This window comes from Rhincodon typus, chromosome 10, assembly GCF_021869965.1.
Source record: "Rhincodon typus isolate 14 chromosome 10, sRhiTyp1.1, whole genome shotgun sequence".
Classification (NCBI taxonomy): domain Eukaryota; kingdom Metazoa; phylum Chordata; class Chondrichthyes; order Orectolobiformes; family Rhincodontidae; genus Rhincodon; species Rhincodon typus.
The window spans coordinates 34,150,669-34,170,151 of NC_063341.1; the positions used below are offsets into that span (position 1 = coordinate 34,150,669).

Consider the following 19,483-nt stretch of genomic DNA (forward strand, 5'->3'; position numbering starts at 1 on the left):
TTGGGTATTCTAAAAGGCATTAGGGTGGACAAGTCCCCAGGTCCGGATGGAATCTATCCCAGGTTACTGAGGGAAGCGAGAGGGGAAATAGCTGGGGCCTTAACAGATATCTCTGCAGCATCCTTGAGCACAGGCGAGGTCCCGGAGGACTCGAGAATTGCTAATGTTGTCCCCTTGTTTAAGAAGGGTAGCAAGGATAATCCAGGTAATTATAGACCGGTGAGCCTGACGTCAATGGTGTGGAAGCTGCTGCAGAAGATATTGAGGGATAGGGTCTATTTACATTTGGAAGAAAACGGGCTTATTAGTGATAGGCAGCATGATTTTGTGCAGGGAAGGTCATGTCTTACCAACCTGATAGAATTCTTTGAGGAAGTGACAAAGTTGATAGATGAGGGAAGGGCTGTAGATGTCATACACATGGACATCAGTAAGGTGTTTGATAAGGTTCCCCATGGTAGGCTGATGGAGAAAGTGAAGTCGCATGGGGTCCAGGGTGTACTAGCTAGATGGCTGGGCAACAGGAGACAGTTGTAGTGGAAGGGAGTTTCTCAAAATGGAGAACTGTGACCAGTGGTGTTCCACAGGGATCCATGTTGGGACCACTGTTGTTTGTGATATACATAAATGACCTGGAGGAAGGTATAGATGGTCTGATTAGCAAGTTTGCAGATGACACTAAGATTGGTAGAGTAGCAGATAGTGCAGGGGACTGTCGGAGAATGCAGCAGAATATAGACAGGTTGGAGAGTTGGGCAGAGAAATGGCAGATGGAGTTCAATCCAAGCAAATGCGAGGTGATGCATTTTGGAAGATCCAATTCAAGAGAGAATTATACGGTAAATGGAAAAGCCCTGGGGAAAAAAAGTGATGCACAGAGAGATCTGGGTGTTCAGGTCCATTGTACCCTGAAGGTGGCAACGCAGGTCGATAGAGTGGTCAAGAAGGCATACTGCATGCTTTCATTCATCGGACAGGGTATTGAGTACAAGAGTTGGCAGGTCATGTTGCAGTTGTATAGGACTTTGGTTCGATCACATTTGGAATACTGCTACAGTTCTGGTCGCCACATTACCAAAAGGATGTGGATGCTTTGGAGAGGAGGTTCACCAGGATGTTGTCTGGTATGGAGGGCGCTAGCTATGAAGAGAGGTCCAGTAGATTAGGATTATTTACATTAGAAAGACGGAGGTTGAGGGGGGACCTGATTGAGGTCTACAAAATCATGAGGGGTATAGACAGGGTGGATAGCAAGAAGCTTTTTCCCCCCAGAGTGGGGGACTCAATTACTAGGGGTCACGATTTCAAAGGTGAGAGGGGAGATATGCGCGGAAAGTGCTTTATGCAGAGGGTGGTGGGTGCCTGGAACGCGTTGCCAGCGGAGGTGGTAGAGGCGGGCATGATAGCATCATTTAAGATGTATCTAGACAGATACATGAATGGGCAGGGAGCAGAGGGATACAGATCCTTGGAAAATAGTCGACAGGTTTAGATAGAGGATCTGGATCGGCGCGGGCTTGGAGAGCCAAAGGGCCTGTTCCTGTGCTGTAATTTTCTTTGTTCTTTGTTCTAATAAACATTCAGTAAGCCTCAGATTCCTTCCCACCCACTTCCTTAACTCTTTCATAAAGAAGCCAATAATGTTAGTGCAAGATTTTAACAGTTTTAACGTTTAAATGCAACTGTGTCTTTTACACAAAAATACTAAAGACATTGGTCTAAATAAACATGTTATAAACAGTTGCATTTCAAAACATGTACAATTATAAGCTTAAAGTAAGACAAGAATGATACTCACATCAAGTTTGTATTTAGAGAGATCACCATCCTCATCATCATCCTCATCATCTTTTTCACTTTCAATTTCTTCCTGCAAAATGGTTTTGGGTCCAACAGGCTTTCCACGGAATTTCTTTTTCTTCCTTCCAAACTAGTTTATAAAAGTATAAATATGTTTCTAAACTCTTCCATGTTGCCTTCAACTTGAACTTTACAATACTTATAACTGGATTAATTAAAACCAGTTTTGAAACTATTCAGTAAGTAATCAATTACAAGCATACTTACCAGAGATCAATTACTGTCCGCAACAAAATACTAAAGAATACAAGTTTACTTAGTCGTTAATTTCCAGTGAGCCCAGGATGGATCATAAGCAGACTTTATTTTTTCCCCTTGGTTGAACAACTTGAATTGTTTCTTTAAAAAGGTTTCCCACAGCTTATCTAACACCATACACTTTGCTTTAAGATTGTTTGGTATGGGAATTCTCGGCTTTTAAATTTAACGAGGATGGAAAAAAAGCAGAGTAATGTGGATTGCAAGTGAAATTATTAAAACAAGAGGTCAGAGGTTTGCGAAACCAGAGACAATTGAATGAGGAGGTAAGGAGCTACCTATTTATTCTATGAGCAGACGGTTTTTGCTTTATAACAATAATAAAAGCACTGATGGTATTGTTTGGGTCAAAGCCGTTCTTATGGAATAGTGACAAACTTGCTCAGACAGTATTTTACAAAACTTAAAGCAGTTACAATTCAATAACGAATAATACTTCCATTTTAAAGCAAATTGTAAAAATTAACAATACATTGAGAAGGCTTCAATTTGCAATATCTTTAGAATCAGCTGCGATTAAATACCACTGTAGGTGCAAGCCGTTGCATTACTGCAGAAGTTAAGTTTTTTTTTAGATAAGCCCTCCTTTGGAGATTCATAGCCTGCTCACAGGCCCACTTTAACATTTAAAAAAAAACAACTTATTCTGTAAATCCAAGAAAGCTGAAAAAGTTCAACTTTCAAAAGTTCAACTCTGTTGGTTTTACAAACTGGGGAGAAAAACCTGACAGAAGTTCAAATGGTCAAAGTGTCTGCAGTCATGGAATTATGCCCCTCAAAGATCCCTAGTATTAAGCGATTAGATGGCATTAAAATGTTTTTCACCACAGTCAGCCTTTCATAGCTGGATGTGGTGCATTATGGGACTTTACAATACAAAGTCAGTCCTTACACAGAATCCTTGAAAGATAGTCCTGCCAAGTTCCACATCCTCAGTTTTTGGACTTACCCTCAAAATTCCACATCAAGTATCTGCCCAAGTCTCACTTGAAATTTATGGAATCAACTGCATCCATATTAACAGATACTATACTTCATTCCTTTGCTAACAACAGAGTTAAAACAAAATTTTCTTCATGTTCCCACTCGATCTTTTGTTCATGGTTTTGATTCAGTGATCTCCAATTTTGACCCCAATTTCCAGGAGGCGTACATTCTCTCACCCACCAACGGCTTCACTCCATTCCATTTGGCCTTACGAGGACATCTCAATCTTGAGAGTTTGCATCAGTACCTCTCTCTGTTTCATGGAGAGCAACTCCAATTTTTCAAAATTTCCCACCACAACTGACAAACTTCACCTCAGGTATAATCCTGGTAGATCTACAGGTCAAAGACCTTTAAACTTTCCTTGAATGAGGTGTCCAGAATTCTACACAATTCTTCAACTGAGGCATTGGTAATGATTTGGATTTGGAGGATTCTGCGACAAGGGTAATCAGTTACTATGCAAAAGAAATGCAGGTCCAATGGCCATTTCTAGAATTTGGCAGATCTGCTTTGATATAACCCACATAATTCACCTCAACACTATTCAAGGCTGCACTAGTGGCTCTCATTTTTGACCAGCACCATTACACTTCCACCCAGATAACCTTGATGCATCTCCCTTGCCCCAGTAGCTTATGAATGTCAGTACAGTCCTTCTTGGAGCTCAAAACACCTGATACTTCACATAAAATTCTTCCAACTATTCAATACTTGCTTATTAAAATAAAAGCAGCTAATTGCAAGCAAGAGGTCAGACCTTGGTCTGAAAGCCACACTGTACATGAACAAGCACACTGCATTAACTAGTTCAATATAAAAGCAACATTTTAGGAAACAATTCTGCACTTTTCAAGTCTTACCTCATCATATTCATCATCAGATTCTTCACGTTCAATGTACTCAACATTTTCTCTTTCATTAAATCCACCTCCATATCCTATCAGGAATGAAATGATTAACTTTTTAAAAAAATATTCTAATCAAATGTAGTTCAAGAATTAAGATAACAAAAACTGCATTTCAAATATTGTGGGGTTTATTAGTAAATTCTGCGTATCACATCTATATTTAGACAACATAACCATGAAATCCCAGATTATGAACTAAACATGCATTAAATCAAAACTATTCTAAAATATAAAATCATGTGACGATTACACAAGTTACAAGCCGTAAATTAATGTTAACCTTATCTATATAAACTTTCTCAAAAGAACAGGCATTTATAGTTGTGAAGTATGGTTAATTATTTAAACATCCAAGTTGCATTCACAACAATACTTGCATGTGAATCTAATTATAGCCATTAATATGTAATCAAAGGTTTGGCTGCTATAAAGCAAGACTGCTAACTAGCTCTGAATTCCTGGTATTACATCACACACCAACATCTGTCATTAGTACTGTATAAAATACCCCTAGTATACAGAGGTGGAATCTAATCCCCTTGGAAGAAAATGAGGGGTCCCTTTCACCCCACTCATCCAGGCATCCCTAAAATCAGTGGCCATTTGAAAACATACATTTGACAAAATATTTATGCTCGGCTTGCCATACAAATAGTGGTGATACAAGTTCAGAGGCTAAGAACACTGTGGCAAATAACTTGCCTCCCGACTCCCCAAAGCCCGTCCACCATCTACAAAGCACAACGGGAGTGTGTTCGATGTTTGGATGATTGCAGCTTCAACAACACAAGATGCCTGACACTATTCAGGACAAAGCTACCTGCTTGAGTGGCACTACATCCACAAGCATCCATTCTCTTCACCACTGATGCTCCATAGCAGTAGTATGTATCGTCTACAAGATGCAGTGCAGAAATTCACCCGAGATAGAAGGACATGGGCAGCAGATACATAGGAACACCACCACCTGCAAGTTCCGCTCCAAGCCTCTCACATGCTGACTTAATAAATCATTGCTCCTTCACAGTTGCTGGTTCAAAGTCCTGGAATTCCCTCTCCAATAGCATTGTGGGTTTAACCACAGCACATGGACTTCAGCGGTTCAAGGCAGCTCACCACCACTTTCTCAAGGGCAACTAACCAGAGGCAATTAATGCTGGCCAGCCAGCAGCACCCACGTCCCATAAAAGAGAATAAAAAATATAGGTGATCCAATTTGCTGCCAGTGATCCATATTCTGCACCATGGTGGAGGGAATGAATGGCGAAGGTGGTGAATGGCATGCCAATCAAGTGGGCTGCTTTTCTTGGACGGTGTTAAGCTTTTTGAACGTTGTCAGAACTGTATCCATCCAGGCAAGTGGAGGATTTTCTATCACATTTCTGATGCGTGCCTTGTAAGTGCTGACAGACACAGGAGATGGGAGGTGAGTGACGATCACAGAATTCTTGCCTCTGACCTGCTCTTGTAGACACAGTTTTATTTTTAAAATGTTAGATCCTGTTCTGTTTCTGGCCAATGCTAACCCCTAGGATATTGCTACTGGTGGATTCAACAAGGCTAATGACACTGAATGCCAAGGAGAAATGGTTAGATTTGCTCTTGTTGGAAATGTTCATTCCTGGCAATTGTGTAATATAAAATGCTTCCTGCCATTCATCAGACCAGAACTATTGCCAGAATGCTGTCAGAGTCCATAGCCGTTGCATTATCCAGCATCCTTCAGCCATTTCTCAGCATCACACGGGAATCAAGATGGTTGAAGATTGGCATCTGCAAAGGAGACCATTTGGCATGCAAGCAGCCCTGTGTTGAAGGTTCAACACAGTGGCACCTAATTTTTAGGTATCCCTGTTGCTGCTTCTGACATGCCATCCTGCACTCTTCATTGACCCAAGGTTGGTTACTTGACAGTAATGACAGATTAAGTGGGAGGGGTATGCTAGGCCATGAGATTACAGACCGTGCTTCTATACAACTGAGTGTTAATGGTTCACAGTGGCTTCAGGAGAACTGCTAGCTCTGTTCAAAACCTATCCCATTTAGCACAGTAGTAGTAGCAATATGCAACATGAAGTAGTGTTTTCAGTTTGACGATCGGACATTACCACCACAAGGATCGTATGGTAGTCACTTCTATCAATACATCCTTTAAACCTCATTCCGCTGTCAGTATTGGTACTGCCAAAACACTCTTGGTGACAGACAGTGAAGTCCTCAGCCTTATCGCTCTTAGTGCTTGTTTTGATTGGTATTCAACATGAAGGAGCACCAATTAATCAGCTTAGCACTGAGCGATAACCAGCAGTACAGTTCCTTTCCCATGTCTGACACAAAACCATGAGACTTCATGGAATGTCGAGGATTCTAAAAGCAACTCCTTTCCAACTTTGTATCACTGAAATTCACCTTTGCTAGATCTATTCTGTGGGGCAACTTTAAAACGTGTCTAAAACAAAGGCTGAAATATATCTGGACAGTCTGTCTCTTGGTCCTTCCCTCCACACCAAAAATAAACATGACTTTCTTGCTTTCTCTCATTAGCCTCTTCTCTTTCTGTTGGACTGTCCCCTACCTTTTCTTCCTTCATCAGCTCCAACTGACATCCCCATGATTTGATCAAAGGTACTGACTTTGCTGTCCTGATACATTTTCCATAACCTCCTTTGGCCATGGGTTTCACTTCTGTTCTTCCCAATTTGCTTCAGTTTGTATTTCTCACTCTTATTATCACTTCCTTGAATTTTTCAGGTAGTACACTGGAAAGGTCTTGTCAACATTGTTCATTTGATAGATTTGTAATGAGAAATCAGCACTCTGAAAATCTTAAAACCATAGGCCCTACAAATTCACATGAATAAGTAAACAGCATACAAAACAAAATATTCTATGAGGTCTTTACAAACAAAATAGACAAAATCTATATTGCAGGCTATTTAGGTACTTTGTTCCACAATATCGTAGCATCCGAAGCAAATCAAAATGTTAACAGCGCTCAAGGGAGACATTCACTTGTGTTGAAAATATAATCAATCCACATGTCCAGAAAGAAAACCAATAGGATTTTACAATCATACAGCATGGAAACAGACCCTTCAGTCTAACCATTCCATGCCGAACATCATCTCAAACTAAAAAAAAAGTTCTGAGGAAGGGTCACCGGACCCGAAATGTTAACTGTTTTCTCCTTCACAGATGCTGCCAGACCTGCTCAGCTTTTCCAGCAACTTTTGTTCTATAATTCCAAACTAAACTAGTCCCACCTACCTGCTCCTGGCCTATACCCCTCTAAACCTTTCCTATTCATGTACTTATCCAAAAGTCTTTTAAAACATTGTAATTTTACCCACATCCACCACTTCCTCAGGAAGTTTATTTCACACACGAACCACCCTGTGTAAAAGATTTGCCCCCCATGTCTTTAAAATCTTCCTCCTCTCACCTTAAGAATGTGCCCCCTAGTCTTGAAATCTCCCATCCTAGGGAAAGTAAACTACCGTTAACTCTATCCATTAGAGTTACCCCTCATTATTTTATAAACTTCTATAAAGGTTGCCTCTCAACCTCCTACACTCCAGTGAAAAAATGTCCCAGTCTATCCAGCTTTCTTTATAACTCAAACCTTCCATACCCAGCAACATCCTAGTAGATCTCTACTGAACCCTCTCCAGCTTAATAGTATCCTTCCAATAACTGGGCAACCAGAACTGAAAACAGTATACCAGAAGAGGTCTCACCAATGTCCTATACAACCGCCACATGACTTCCCAACTCCTATACTCAAAAGGACTGAGCAATGAAAGCAAGTGTGCCAAACGCCTTCTTAAATCACTGTCTATAATGTGATGCAAACTTCAAAGTATTAAGTACCTGCACTCCTAGGTCCCTCTGTTCTATAACACTACCCTAGGCCCTACCATTAACTGTAATGAGCCCTACCCTTGTTTGTGACACCAAAATGCAATACCTCCCATTTATCCAGATTGAACTCCATCTGCTTTTTTCAACCCACTGACTCATGTGAGCAAGATTCCTTTGTAATCTTAGGAAACCTTCTTCGCTGTCTGCTATGCCACCTATTTTGGTGTCATCTGCAAACTTACTAATCATGCCTTCTACATTCCCATCCAAATCATTTAGATAAGCAACAAACAAAAGAAGAGGACCCAGAACCAAACCCTGTGGAAACACCACTGGTGACAAGATCTTGCAACACAAATATTCTAGATGTACAGTACCACTACATAATCTGTAATTTCTTAATTCTACACAACCACAAAATTAGTGATTTTGCCCAAACTGTTTGTGCTTCACTCAAACCTGGCCCACCTTATTTCATCTCATCGTTCTAACTTAATCTTCTACTTTTTTCTCCCTCGTGCACTTGTCTAGATCCCTTTCAAATGCACCTATACTACTGCTTCAGCAACTGTACATCATAAGTTTCACACTCAATCTCTCAGCAAGGTTTCGTCTTAAATTTATCCAGCTTGTTCAATATTTCTCAATAGATGCATCCTCTCATCTCTTGGCATCATCCTTGCAAATCTTTTCTTTTTAAGCTTTCTTCAGTGTGTCCATATCCCTTTTGCATTAAGATAACAGAACTGTACAATCTAACCAAGGTGTTCAACATAATCTCTCAACTTTTGGATTCTACTCCTCCAGAACTGAACCCTTTAAAGACTGGATGTCTGTTTCAACAAACGATGAATTAGGCCCAAAATTAAAGCCAAATGTGCTGGAGAAACTGAACAGGTCCGAGAGATGGAAACACCGCTCCACAGAACAGTGAGATCAAACTCAGTTTCGTCCTTGACAGATGCTGTCAGACCAGTTGAGTTTCTCTAGCAGCTTGTGTTTTTACTTCAGATATCTGGCATATGCAGTAGTTCTCTTTTGCTGCAACGAATCAGCCCTGTCTCACTGCACGGTATGATGTGGAAAAACTAAGTGTCAAGTGGCACCCAGAACAAAGTCTCCAAACTTTTATTTCACAGATAAATCAGGTTTCGAGTTACATTGAACGTTTTTTTAAATAGTCAAACTGAACTTGATAATATCAACTGAACTCAGATCTGAACAATAGTCAACTGGAAAATTTTATGAAATGACTTTTACTAAAGCATAAACTCCTGTCATGCGTTCAAATCTTACCAGTCCTTTCTTCCAATTTGGCATATTTTGGAGTGTTGCACATGTTGCACTCTGATCTTCGTGCCCAATTCACATTCCCACAGCTAAAAAATTAAACAACTTAAATCAGTATCAGTTGTCAGAATATTTAAACCACCCGAGACCTTATGTTTCTTTTCACATGTGAAATTGAAACACAAACTAGGAGATAACTAAGAATGTTAGTGTTTTTCTACAGTTAAATTCAGCTCAAGCCTTAATATAGAACTTTATTTCAAAATAAAATTGATTGCTTATGGTCTGCAAAGTTCCTTACAGTCTTCAGCTATGATTCGCACTGAACACAACACATAATCAAGAAATCAGAATTACCATAGTGTTCTCAGTTCACTTCGACTGAATTAGTATTTAAGATGAAAGCTTTCAATCAAAGATTTCACACTGCAATATAAATGATAACCTTACGTTTTACACTGCCAATCATTGGCACTGAAAAGACCACGGCTCTTTTCTGCAAGAGTTTTTCCAATTTCTGTTCCTCCAGCCTTCATGAGTTTAGCTTCACATGTTCTTTCTAAAACAAAAAGAAATACTACAATAAAGTGATATCATAATGATTCAAAAATCAAATTTTAACCATCACTTGCAGGTTAGCATTCTGCCACATGCTACGAGATGCGTTTGGAAAATCAAAATTATATAAAATGTAAATATGATTTCACATTGAATCATACCATTTATCACTGTTGGGTAAAGGTGAAGAGAGAAATTAATTCTCCAACAGCAACAAGTTTAGCCAGTGACGTGAGTATGCAAAGATAGGTTCAGGTTAACTGATCTCAGCTGGGTGGTGTTACAAATTTATATACCTGTAAGCCAATAATCTCTCAAGCTTAGGGTCCAACAATCATTTTCTAGTTGAATAGCATGAACCAGAGACTGTAGCAGGCTCTCTCACTGTGTGCACAGAATACTATCATTAAATATGTATCGCTGCACACATATCTTTTCAGTAAGAGGTCTGAGAAATACTCAAGCAAGACAAGGCTATTTATACATCAACAAATTAACTTATTTCACATGAAAACTGATCGAATAGAACTGTTTTTCAACGTAATCTTTATTATTGTTTGCACTATGATATGGGAATGTTGCTGTTAAGAAGGAAGTTCATTTTTCAAGTTAATATTTCCTAAACTAATTGGCAACATCCCTTTCTTCGTGGACCGCATATGTTCATGGCGCAACTTCTTTGCAGCCTCCTTCATTCGCTACAGAAACAGACATCAGTGTCTGGCTTCTACAGGCACAGAATCTTTACACTAGGAAAGAAAATAGTTGATCTCTAAACTGAGTTTCCTTTGATAAAAGGGCCAAAGTTAACATCTTGACCAACTGCCCTTTTCTCACTTGATGCATATATCCATGGCTACTACAGATTCTCTGCAGAACAGAATGAAAACCCAAACGAGGACAAATTGTTCAAACTGCTACATAAAATACTCAATAACTTATTACCATTGAGATGTGTCATAATATGAAATTGTCAGTCCTAATCAACAGCCTAAACGCCTCGAATCCAACAGTTAACCATGAGTTACTTCAATCCAAAGTTCAGTCCCTTGCTGTGTGCAGTGCTCATTTTTGATCTAGATGTGAATGCAGAAGGTTTGATTAATTAGCTTGCAGATGACACAAAAAAATTGGTGGCATGGTAAATAGCGGAGAAGGAAAACCTTAGACTACAGGACAATCTAGACATGTTGCTCAGATAGGCAGATCAATGGCAAATGGACTTTAATTCTGAAAAAGGAGGACTAATAAGGCAAGGCAGTGCACAATGAATGGTAGAACATACAAAGTACAGAGGATTAGAGAGACCTTGGTGTGTATGTTCACAGATCCATGAAGGCCACAGGACAGGTGGATAAGGTGATTAAGGCGGCATATGGGACATTGAATTTGAGAGTTATTATGGAGCTCCACAAGGCATAATTTAGGCCACAGATGGGGTATTGTGGGGAGTTCTGGTCACAACACGAAAGTTAGGATGTGATTTCACAGCAAAGAATGCTAACAAGATTTATCAGTATATTCCCTGGGATGATACACCAAGCTAGGAGTTAAAATTGGATAGACTGAGGTTTTGTTCCCTTAGGGCAGAGATGACTGAAGGGGGACCAGAAGGTACACAAAATTACAAAAGCTAAACGCAGCAGATAGAAAGCAACCTTCCTCCTTAGTAGAGGGATCAATTACTAAGGGGGAAGGGGGTAGATAGAAGGTAAAGCACAGGAGATTTTAAAGAGGGCTTAAAGAAGAACTTTTCACCCAAATGGTGGTGGATACCTGGAAGTCACAGCTTGAAATGGCTGCAGAGGGGGGAACCATCACAATAAATACTTGGATGACCACTTGATGTACCACATCATACAAGGCCATAAGTCAAGTGCTAGAAAATGGGACTAGAGTAGACTGATGCTTGATGACCAACACGGATGCAATGGGCTGACGGGTGTCTTTCCATGCTATAATCCTGACTAATTTATAGACTCATCCAAAAGGCAGAAAAATTTGCATGTACAGAGTGCCTGTCATAACATCAAAATGCCAAAGCACTTATACCACAAATGAAGGCCATACAAGCCATCATGCCTATGCTAGCTCTTTAGCACCGGAATCCAACTAATCCACTTCTATTGCTCCTTACTCATGGCCCTTTAGGTTAGTTTATTTCAACTATTTGGATCTTCTTAAATGGATGTCAAGCCTCAGTCACAGGCAACAGTGGCTAATGATTGAAGAATTCCATCGAATCTTCACAAGCTCCTATGCTCCAAGGACATCAACCCCAGTTTACTCTCCTTTTACCACCCAATTTAAGTCACACATACTCAGTACCATGCTAGTAAATCACATTTGCACCCTAAGGTTTTGATATATTTCTAAATCTGGTGTCCAGAACTGAATACAGACTGTCAGCTTTAGCTTAACTATGTTTTAAATGCTTAAAATACGTTCCTTGTTCCTAAATTCATCATTGTGTTAGATAGAAAAAATATTCTTATTGTCAACAGAGCTGAGCACTCAAATACTGAAGACAAGCTGAGATGACTAAACCTATCTTTATTATAGATAAAAAGTGAACAGAAACACGTTAAAATAATGAAAAATATTTAGATGAACAAAATATTTACCTGCCAGAATAAACACAGAACTAGAGATCATGTACCAAATGCCCAAGCTATAGCATGGTTAGAAAATGTCACAAGGTAATGGATATGTGGAACATGCTCCCAAAGAAGATATACGATTTAAATCCAACTTGCACCTTTAAAAAGTTGAGAAGCAGGATCAAGGTTTGCAACAATATAGCATTGCTTGATTTCCCTCATCGCAAGAGGAAGAAAGTTAGAATAGAAGGCACAAGAAACTTCTTTATACAGAATTGAGCTGTGGAAGGAATTAAGTTTCCAGGGTTAGTATCAGAGGCAGCAATATTCAAGTGGATAAGTGGATGAAGGAAAGGAGGTTGAAGAGATATTAAAAAGGTGAGCAAATGGGATTAGAAACACTGACTTGGAACAAGTTGGCAAAATGGTTTATTTCTGTGTTGTGACTTATCTACTTCCACAGATGCTAGCATTACCTAGCCAGTCAATTAAAATTTGAAGAAGATAGAAGGCCATGATGGAACACTTATGCACATAACATTTGGAAATGCTATATCCATGCAAGTATGGGATCAAATTTGAGCATCACGGCCATCGAAAAATGGCCATGTGTAATGTACAATTAAGGCTCGCTCGCACAAAGACATTGATCACCAAAGCAAAGTATTGCAAGGTGTCCAAGATACACTAACCTAAAAAGCAATCAACACCTCAAGAGGAGGGAGGAAAATATTTTATCTAAATCACTGCATGAAAATCTGTCCAAACAAGAAAAGATGTTAAAGTATGGCTGAGTTTAATGCAGCAATCTGAATAAACTCCTGGCACCACTTACCTTTACCACATCTGTTGCAATTTGTTCTTCTTGCAAAGTTGACATTTCCACATCTAAGAGAAAAGTGTAAAAAAAAATGGATGAACAGCATATTTCCAAAGATACACGTTAATTCAGGAATCAATGCTATTCATTTCAATGCGACTTTGGATGCATTCTATTTAGAAGTGCATCATTATATTTCTTCCAGTATTAAGAATGCAGAATATTTTTCCATAACTATTAATGGCTTTAACTTTTCACAGAAAAAATGTTTAGAAGTACATATTTTCTAGGAACACTGATTTGTAAATATGGCAAACCACTTTGTTACTATAACATTACGCTATTTAAAACAGGAAATGATAAAGGCAACAAATAACTCCCTCCAGCATACAGTCAGTCATTTAGTGTTCTGAAATTAAAATCCAAAAATAGTCCCATCAATTTAAGTTAATGCTAGTGTTGAAAATAAAAATTTCAACTGTCTCTCTACAGAGATTCCAAAACAAATACCATTCACTTTATTATACTCAAAGTAACTGGTGCTGGAATTGACAGTATTTTAAATAATGATAAACAGTGTGATTAAGAACAAAAACAGAAATTCCTGGAAAGGCTCAGCAGGTCTGGCAGCGTCTGTGGAGAGAAATCAGTGTTCATGTTTTGAGTCGAGTGACCCTCAAGGAAGAATCGCTCAACCCAAAATATTAACTCTTGATTTCTCTCCACAGATGCTGCCAGACTTGTTAAGCTTTTCCAGCAATTTCTGTTTTTGTTTCTGATTTACAGCATCTACAGTTCTTTTGGTTTTTATTTAGTGTGACTAAAAAGTTTGTAGAAATTAGTATTGCTGAAAAAGAGACATGCTGTTGAAGCTTATCATCTTGTAATCATCAGCAGGGATTAAGGAATGCCAAATTTCAAAAAGGCAACAACAATTTATACTGCGTGTGAAAAGGGTGCTGATTCATGGCAAGTTGGCTGATTTGTTGATTTGCCATGGAAAATACACTAGAGACCTATCATTACCCATGCTATTACTTCATGCATAAAAGCACAATGCCAGGACAAATTCCTTTTTCCTAGAGGGGACAGGTCGCTACGTTAAATGAGCACATTAACAACCAATTTATTGGTTGGGATTGCAATGCAATTCTTAGCACAATTGTGGGAATTACATCATGATAGACCTTATATTAAGTTTTGCAAATGTGGGCTAGTTAAGTACAGTCAATGCTCTGCCTCCTGCTCAGTACATGGATAAAACACACATGTTGGCAGAGTAATGACAGTTAGGAGTTAGTCCAAGTACTTTCTATGGGAAGAAAATATAATTAGGATTGACAGAAGAATTTTCCAGTTTTAATAGCAAGTGTTTGCATGGTAATCTTACTAAAGCGTGCAACACAGCAAACAGTATAGAAAACTCAAGTGAAAACATTACTGGAGACAGCAGAACAAGGAGTCACATATTCAAGCAAGAGGTTGACCATGGGCAAGTATCTGCTAGAGTGTTTGAGGTAAAAGTCCTGACATTATTTGAATATCAACTGGACATTGCAGTTTACTGGAAAGAGTGACTTTAGGTTCACTCTATTGAACGAACAATGGCCAGATATAGTCTTTTGTCCTGCTTTAGTATTATCTTCCAAGCTAACTGTTTCAGCATACTCCAAATTCCAGCTATTACAACTGACGTATTATTAAATTTAGGGTAATGTCAATTGAGAGATCTGCTCTGAAGTCTGACTAACAACTTTGATTGTTAAGAGGTGAAAGGCAGGCTTAAGATCATTTTACAAAGAAGGTGGAGCAAAGTGTTTAGCTTGCCAATAATGACACCAGTCCGAGTTTGCAACGAATAGACTGTTTCCCAAAGCCCCAGAAAGGTCTTAAAGGCAATGGTAGTTGCCCTTCGAGTTCAAAGAAAGCAAACGATACACAAGCTCATGAACTAATGTGTTTATTGTCAGTCTGGACTGTTGGAAATGGTGGGGCTTTGGAACTTAGTTTACAACACGTACAGATGTTGCTCTGATGTTGAACATGGGCAGTAAATAAATGTTGATTCTTTCAAAAAAGGAACAAAAGCTGTATAGTCAGTGCTCTCCAGCAAGTTCCTTCTTGTGCTGACTCTTAGGTTTCCCTTATAGAAACCTGCATAGCAGTTATGTGACCATCATTAGTTTCTTTTGCCAAATGCTAGCATTGCATACAGCAATGTTTTAGGAACATGACAGTTCTCCAATCTAACTATATACCGTATTCAATACAATTGGCCCTTCAGGAGCACTGCCTTTTTACTTGGTGACGGGCTAAGTCTAAGATTGAGATTTGCAATCTGCTCCTGCCAGTGGATGCCGAGAATAGGGTGAACAGCACAAATTGAAATTTGTTGTAAACAGTTGTGCTTTAAACTGCCCATTTATTTTTAGGATGGAAGTTGGGATCAATGATAGATAAATAGCATTTCTATCTGAACATGAGGTTAGCATACTTAATGTTTCGATGGGGAAAGAGGGTAGCAGAAACCGTTTGTGCAATCAGATTATAGGATTGGATTCAAAACAATGAATTGTCACAGATAGAAAGGTTCCTTGTAGTTCGCAGAAAAGGCCTGCTTGATTTTTGTGAGCTATCTCTGAATTTCAGAAGTCAAATAGATGATTCTACATGTTGTGATGTCCAGGCAGACAGCTATTGACTGATTTAAGAGATTCTCCAACAATGGAGAAAAGCACATACAATCAGTGACTTAACATTACCACTGCACAAAGCCAAGATATGGGAATTCATATCGAGGAAGTATATACTGCTTGCTTAAAAGACTGCAACTCTGTGCAGAATGTAATGAATGGCATGTATGGATGTGGAACGACAATTTCTGCAGTTAAAGTACAAATTACTTGCAAAAAGAAAACAGCGTTTAGTCAGTCATGCTTTTTAGTAAATTACACTAAAAGTTTTAAAACAAAAATAACATCAGATTATTCTTTGGGTTAATAACACTTAAATTTAAACTTCTAGTTATCAATCTCCACAGAAACCATTATATAACCAAAGCAAGGATGGTTCAGTAAAATGTCAAATTATGAGAAAGTAAGGTAAAAGAACAACTACAGAAATTTAGAGCATGCAAGAGGCCATAACATGGTGTTTCCTGCATTACTCCCTCCAACCACCAACCTTTACTGCCCCCATCAATCATTAGCAGCTGCAAGTGCATCATGTGCTCTGGTCTCCTCCCCAGAAGTCAGGCCACTGATAACTAGAACACTGACCATAGAGTCAGAACATGGAAATACTTGACAGTAAGTAATCAAGCTTTGCAGCATTCCACTAGCTGCAACCTACAACTTGGAAACTTGTTGATCTCTACATTACTTCCTGTTATCTATACAATCCTCCATCCATGTTACCATGTTGTGTAAATCTTTGATGGATACCTTATCCAATGTCCTTTGGAAACCCAGATGCACTACATTTATTGACTATCTATTAGTTATATCCTGAAAAAAACTCAATTGATTTCTCAAACACTACTTTCCTATTGTCGAAGGATGTTGGCTTTGTCAGATCATATCATTTAAATCCATTGTTAGATCTTTCTTTTCAGAATCTCGCGGTTTTCCAAGGATGGACATCAGCTGAACTGGCCTGCAGTTCCTGGTTTTCTATTTCCTCCATGTCTGAATAGAGCTAATATATTTGAAAACTGCCACTCTTCTGGGATTGTTTCAAGATTTAGGGAATTTTGAAAAATAATGACTACTTGTCATTGTTAGTACCTCTTGACTCATCACACCCTTCCCTACTTCATAGCATTCCCTCTACTCCACTGATCACTTCTTGAATTCAAACCATGCACCCTCTTTCCTCCTCCATTATGCTTCCATTCATCACTCAAATCCCATATTCACTTCCATTTACTCTTCAATGTTCCAAAAAGTGAAAGACCCTCTCAATCTCGACTAATTTTCCTCCTTCATTCAGAGTTATCACTTAATTTAAAATTTCTCAAAATAGTCAAATTAGAGTCATAGAAGTCCAAAGAAACTGGTTCTGCCACTGTCTTTTGTCTCTCATAGATGTACGTAATTGACATGGTCCTTTCAGTAAAAACAGTTTAAAAACTTTAATACTCTAATTTCTCAAAAAAATACTTACATTAAATACAGATGGACAAGTCTTCCAGATTATCACACTTTCTATAATTGTTAAAACACCAAAGTTATGCTACTTACTCTGACACACAAGTTGACTTATTTTAAAAGTGTCCAAAGTTAGGGTATATCTACATACACATATTACATTATTTTGCTATCAACATTAATTAAAATGGAAGTGGGATATGAAGAATTTATCTGTAAGTCAATATCTCATTATTTCCTAATTACTTAATTTCCTTACTTTACAACCATTCCCCAACAATAGGATATGGTGAAACTATCCTGCAAGCTTCTTTGATAACAATTTTCCTTCCAGTCATCTCAGTAACTCCTCACTTCCCAAATCAACATAATTATGACCAAGCCTGCCTCAGCTCATTTGATGAAGCCCTTAGCCAAGGCTACGTTACCTCTATATTTAATGCAACAAAATCCCTGCTCAGCTGCATACATTTTAACCTTTAAACTGGAGATCTTTGCTACACATCCTAACTTACACCACATCTTATTCTCTCATCATCACTATGAGTCAATGGTAGAGTCATACAGCATGGAAACAGACCCTTCAGTCCAACTAGTCCATGCCAAACATGTTCCCAAACTAAACTAGTCACACTTACCTGCTTTTAGCCAATATCCCTCCAAACCTTTCCCATTCACGTACTTAACTAATGGTCTTTTAACATTGTAACTTAGCTCATGTCCACCACTTCCTCAGGAAGTTCATTCCATACACAAACTAGTGCGTAAAAACGTTGCCCCTCATGTCCTTTTTAAAATTTTTTTCCTCTCTCCTTAAAAATATGGTCCCTAGTTTTGACCTCCCCACGCTAGGGAAAAGACCCTTGCTATTCACCTTTCCTACGCCCTTCATGATTTTATAAACATCTAAGGTCACCCCTCAACATCCTACACTCCAACAAACAAAGTCCCAGCCTATCCAGACTCTCCTTTTAACTCAAACCCTCTATTCCTGGCAACATACTGGTACATCTTTTCTGAATCCTCTCTGATTTAATAATATCCTTCCTATAGCAGGGTGACCAGAACTGCACACAGTACTCCAGAAGAGGCTTCAAGATCCTGTACAACCTCAACAAGACATTCCAACTCCTATACTCAAAAGGTCTGAGCAATGAAGACAAGTTAAATGCCTTGAGCATCTTGTCTACCTGTGATGTAAATTTCTAAGAATTATGTACCAGAACCTTCTACAACATTACCCAAGGCCTTGCCATTAATTGTATAGGTCCTGCCTTTGTTTGTTTTACTGAAGTGAAATAACTCGCATTTATCCAAATTAAAATCCATCTGCCACTCCTCAGCCCATTGAACCAATTGATCAAGGTCTCCTTGTAATCTTAGATAACCTTAATCGTCCAGCATCCTATGCCCAACCATCTTCAGCTCTTTTCGGAGGATCACCACTTTGTTGTGGTGGAGAAGCTTGTGCTAGGGAACCCGACAGCTAAACTGTCTGGAGCGTCGCTCCTGGCAGGGTCACCCATGAAGGTAAGGTCAAGGGGGAGGGTCCAGACAAAGCACGATCCAAGAAGACCTCAAAGTCAAAGTCAGAGCACGCGGAAGATGATAGCTGAACTTAAATTAGAGTCATAATGGCTGCAAAGGCAAATGAAGTTGCAACAGAAGGGCTGCCGGTCATCTTGGTCTCCTTGCCACTGGGCTTTGATCCCTGTTTGCCAAGGTCCAAGTGATGGCTGTCTGTGCACCAGCCTCCCCATGTTAAAAAAAGTCATGCACAGGCGTCTTCCCAAGAGGTACCAGTCTCACAACATCTTCAGCTGCTTCAATGACCTTCCCCCCATCACACAGTCAGAAGTGGGGATGTTTGCCAATTGGACAATGTTCAGCACCATTTGTGACTCCTCAGATACTGAAGCAGTCCACGTTCGAATGAAATACTATCCAGACAATATTCAGGTTTGGACTGACAAGTGGCAAGTAACATTCGTGCCATGCAAGTGTCAGGCTATGGTCATTGCCAATAAGAGACAAATCTGATCATCACCCCTTGATATTCAATTTGGTGAATTCCCCACTATCAGCATCCTGCAGGGGGTAGCATTGATCGGAAACTCAACTGGAGAGGACATAGCACCCCATGGAAAGAGAAGTGGGATCCTTTCAAATGTCAAGCAGCCCCTGTCAGCA

At 39.2% G+C, this 19,483-nt stretch overlaps 1 protein-coding gene across 2 annotated transcripts in view; it reads right to left on the reverse strand.

Moving 5' to 3' along the window:
• Positions 1-19,483, reverse strand: part of zranb2 (zinc finger, RAN-binding domain containing 2) — a 57,061-nt gene that overhangs the window by 32,906 nt on the left and 4,672 nt on the right. For both annotated transcript variants that reach the window (XM_048601672.1, XM_048601673.1), the window contains exons 2-6: positions 13,161-13,213; positions 9,618-9,726; positions 9,174-9,256; positions 3,969-4,045; positions 1,799-1,930 (exon numbers count right to left, since the gene is read on the reverse strand). In XM_048601672.1, coding sequence (XP_048457629.1) covers positions 1,799-1,930; positions 3,969-4,045; positions 9,174-9,256; positions 9,618-9,726; positions 13,161-13,213 — 454 coding nt within the window. The remainder of the gene's footprint in view (positions 1-1,798; positions 1,931-3,968; positions 4,046-9,173; positions 9,257-9,617; positions 9,727-13,160; positions 13,214-19,483) is intronic.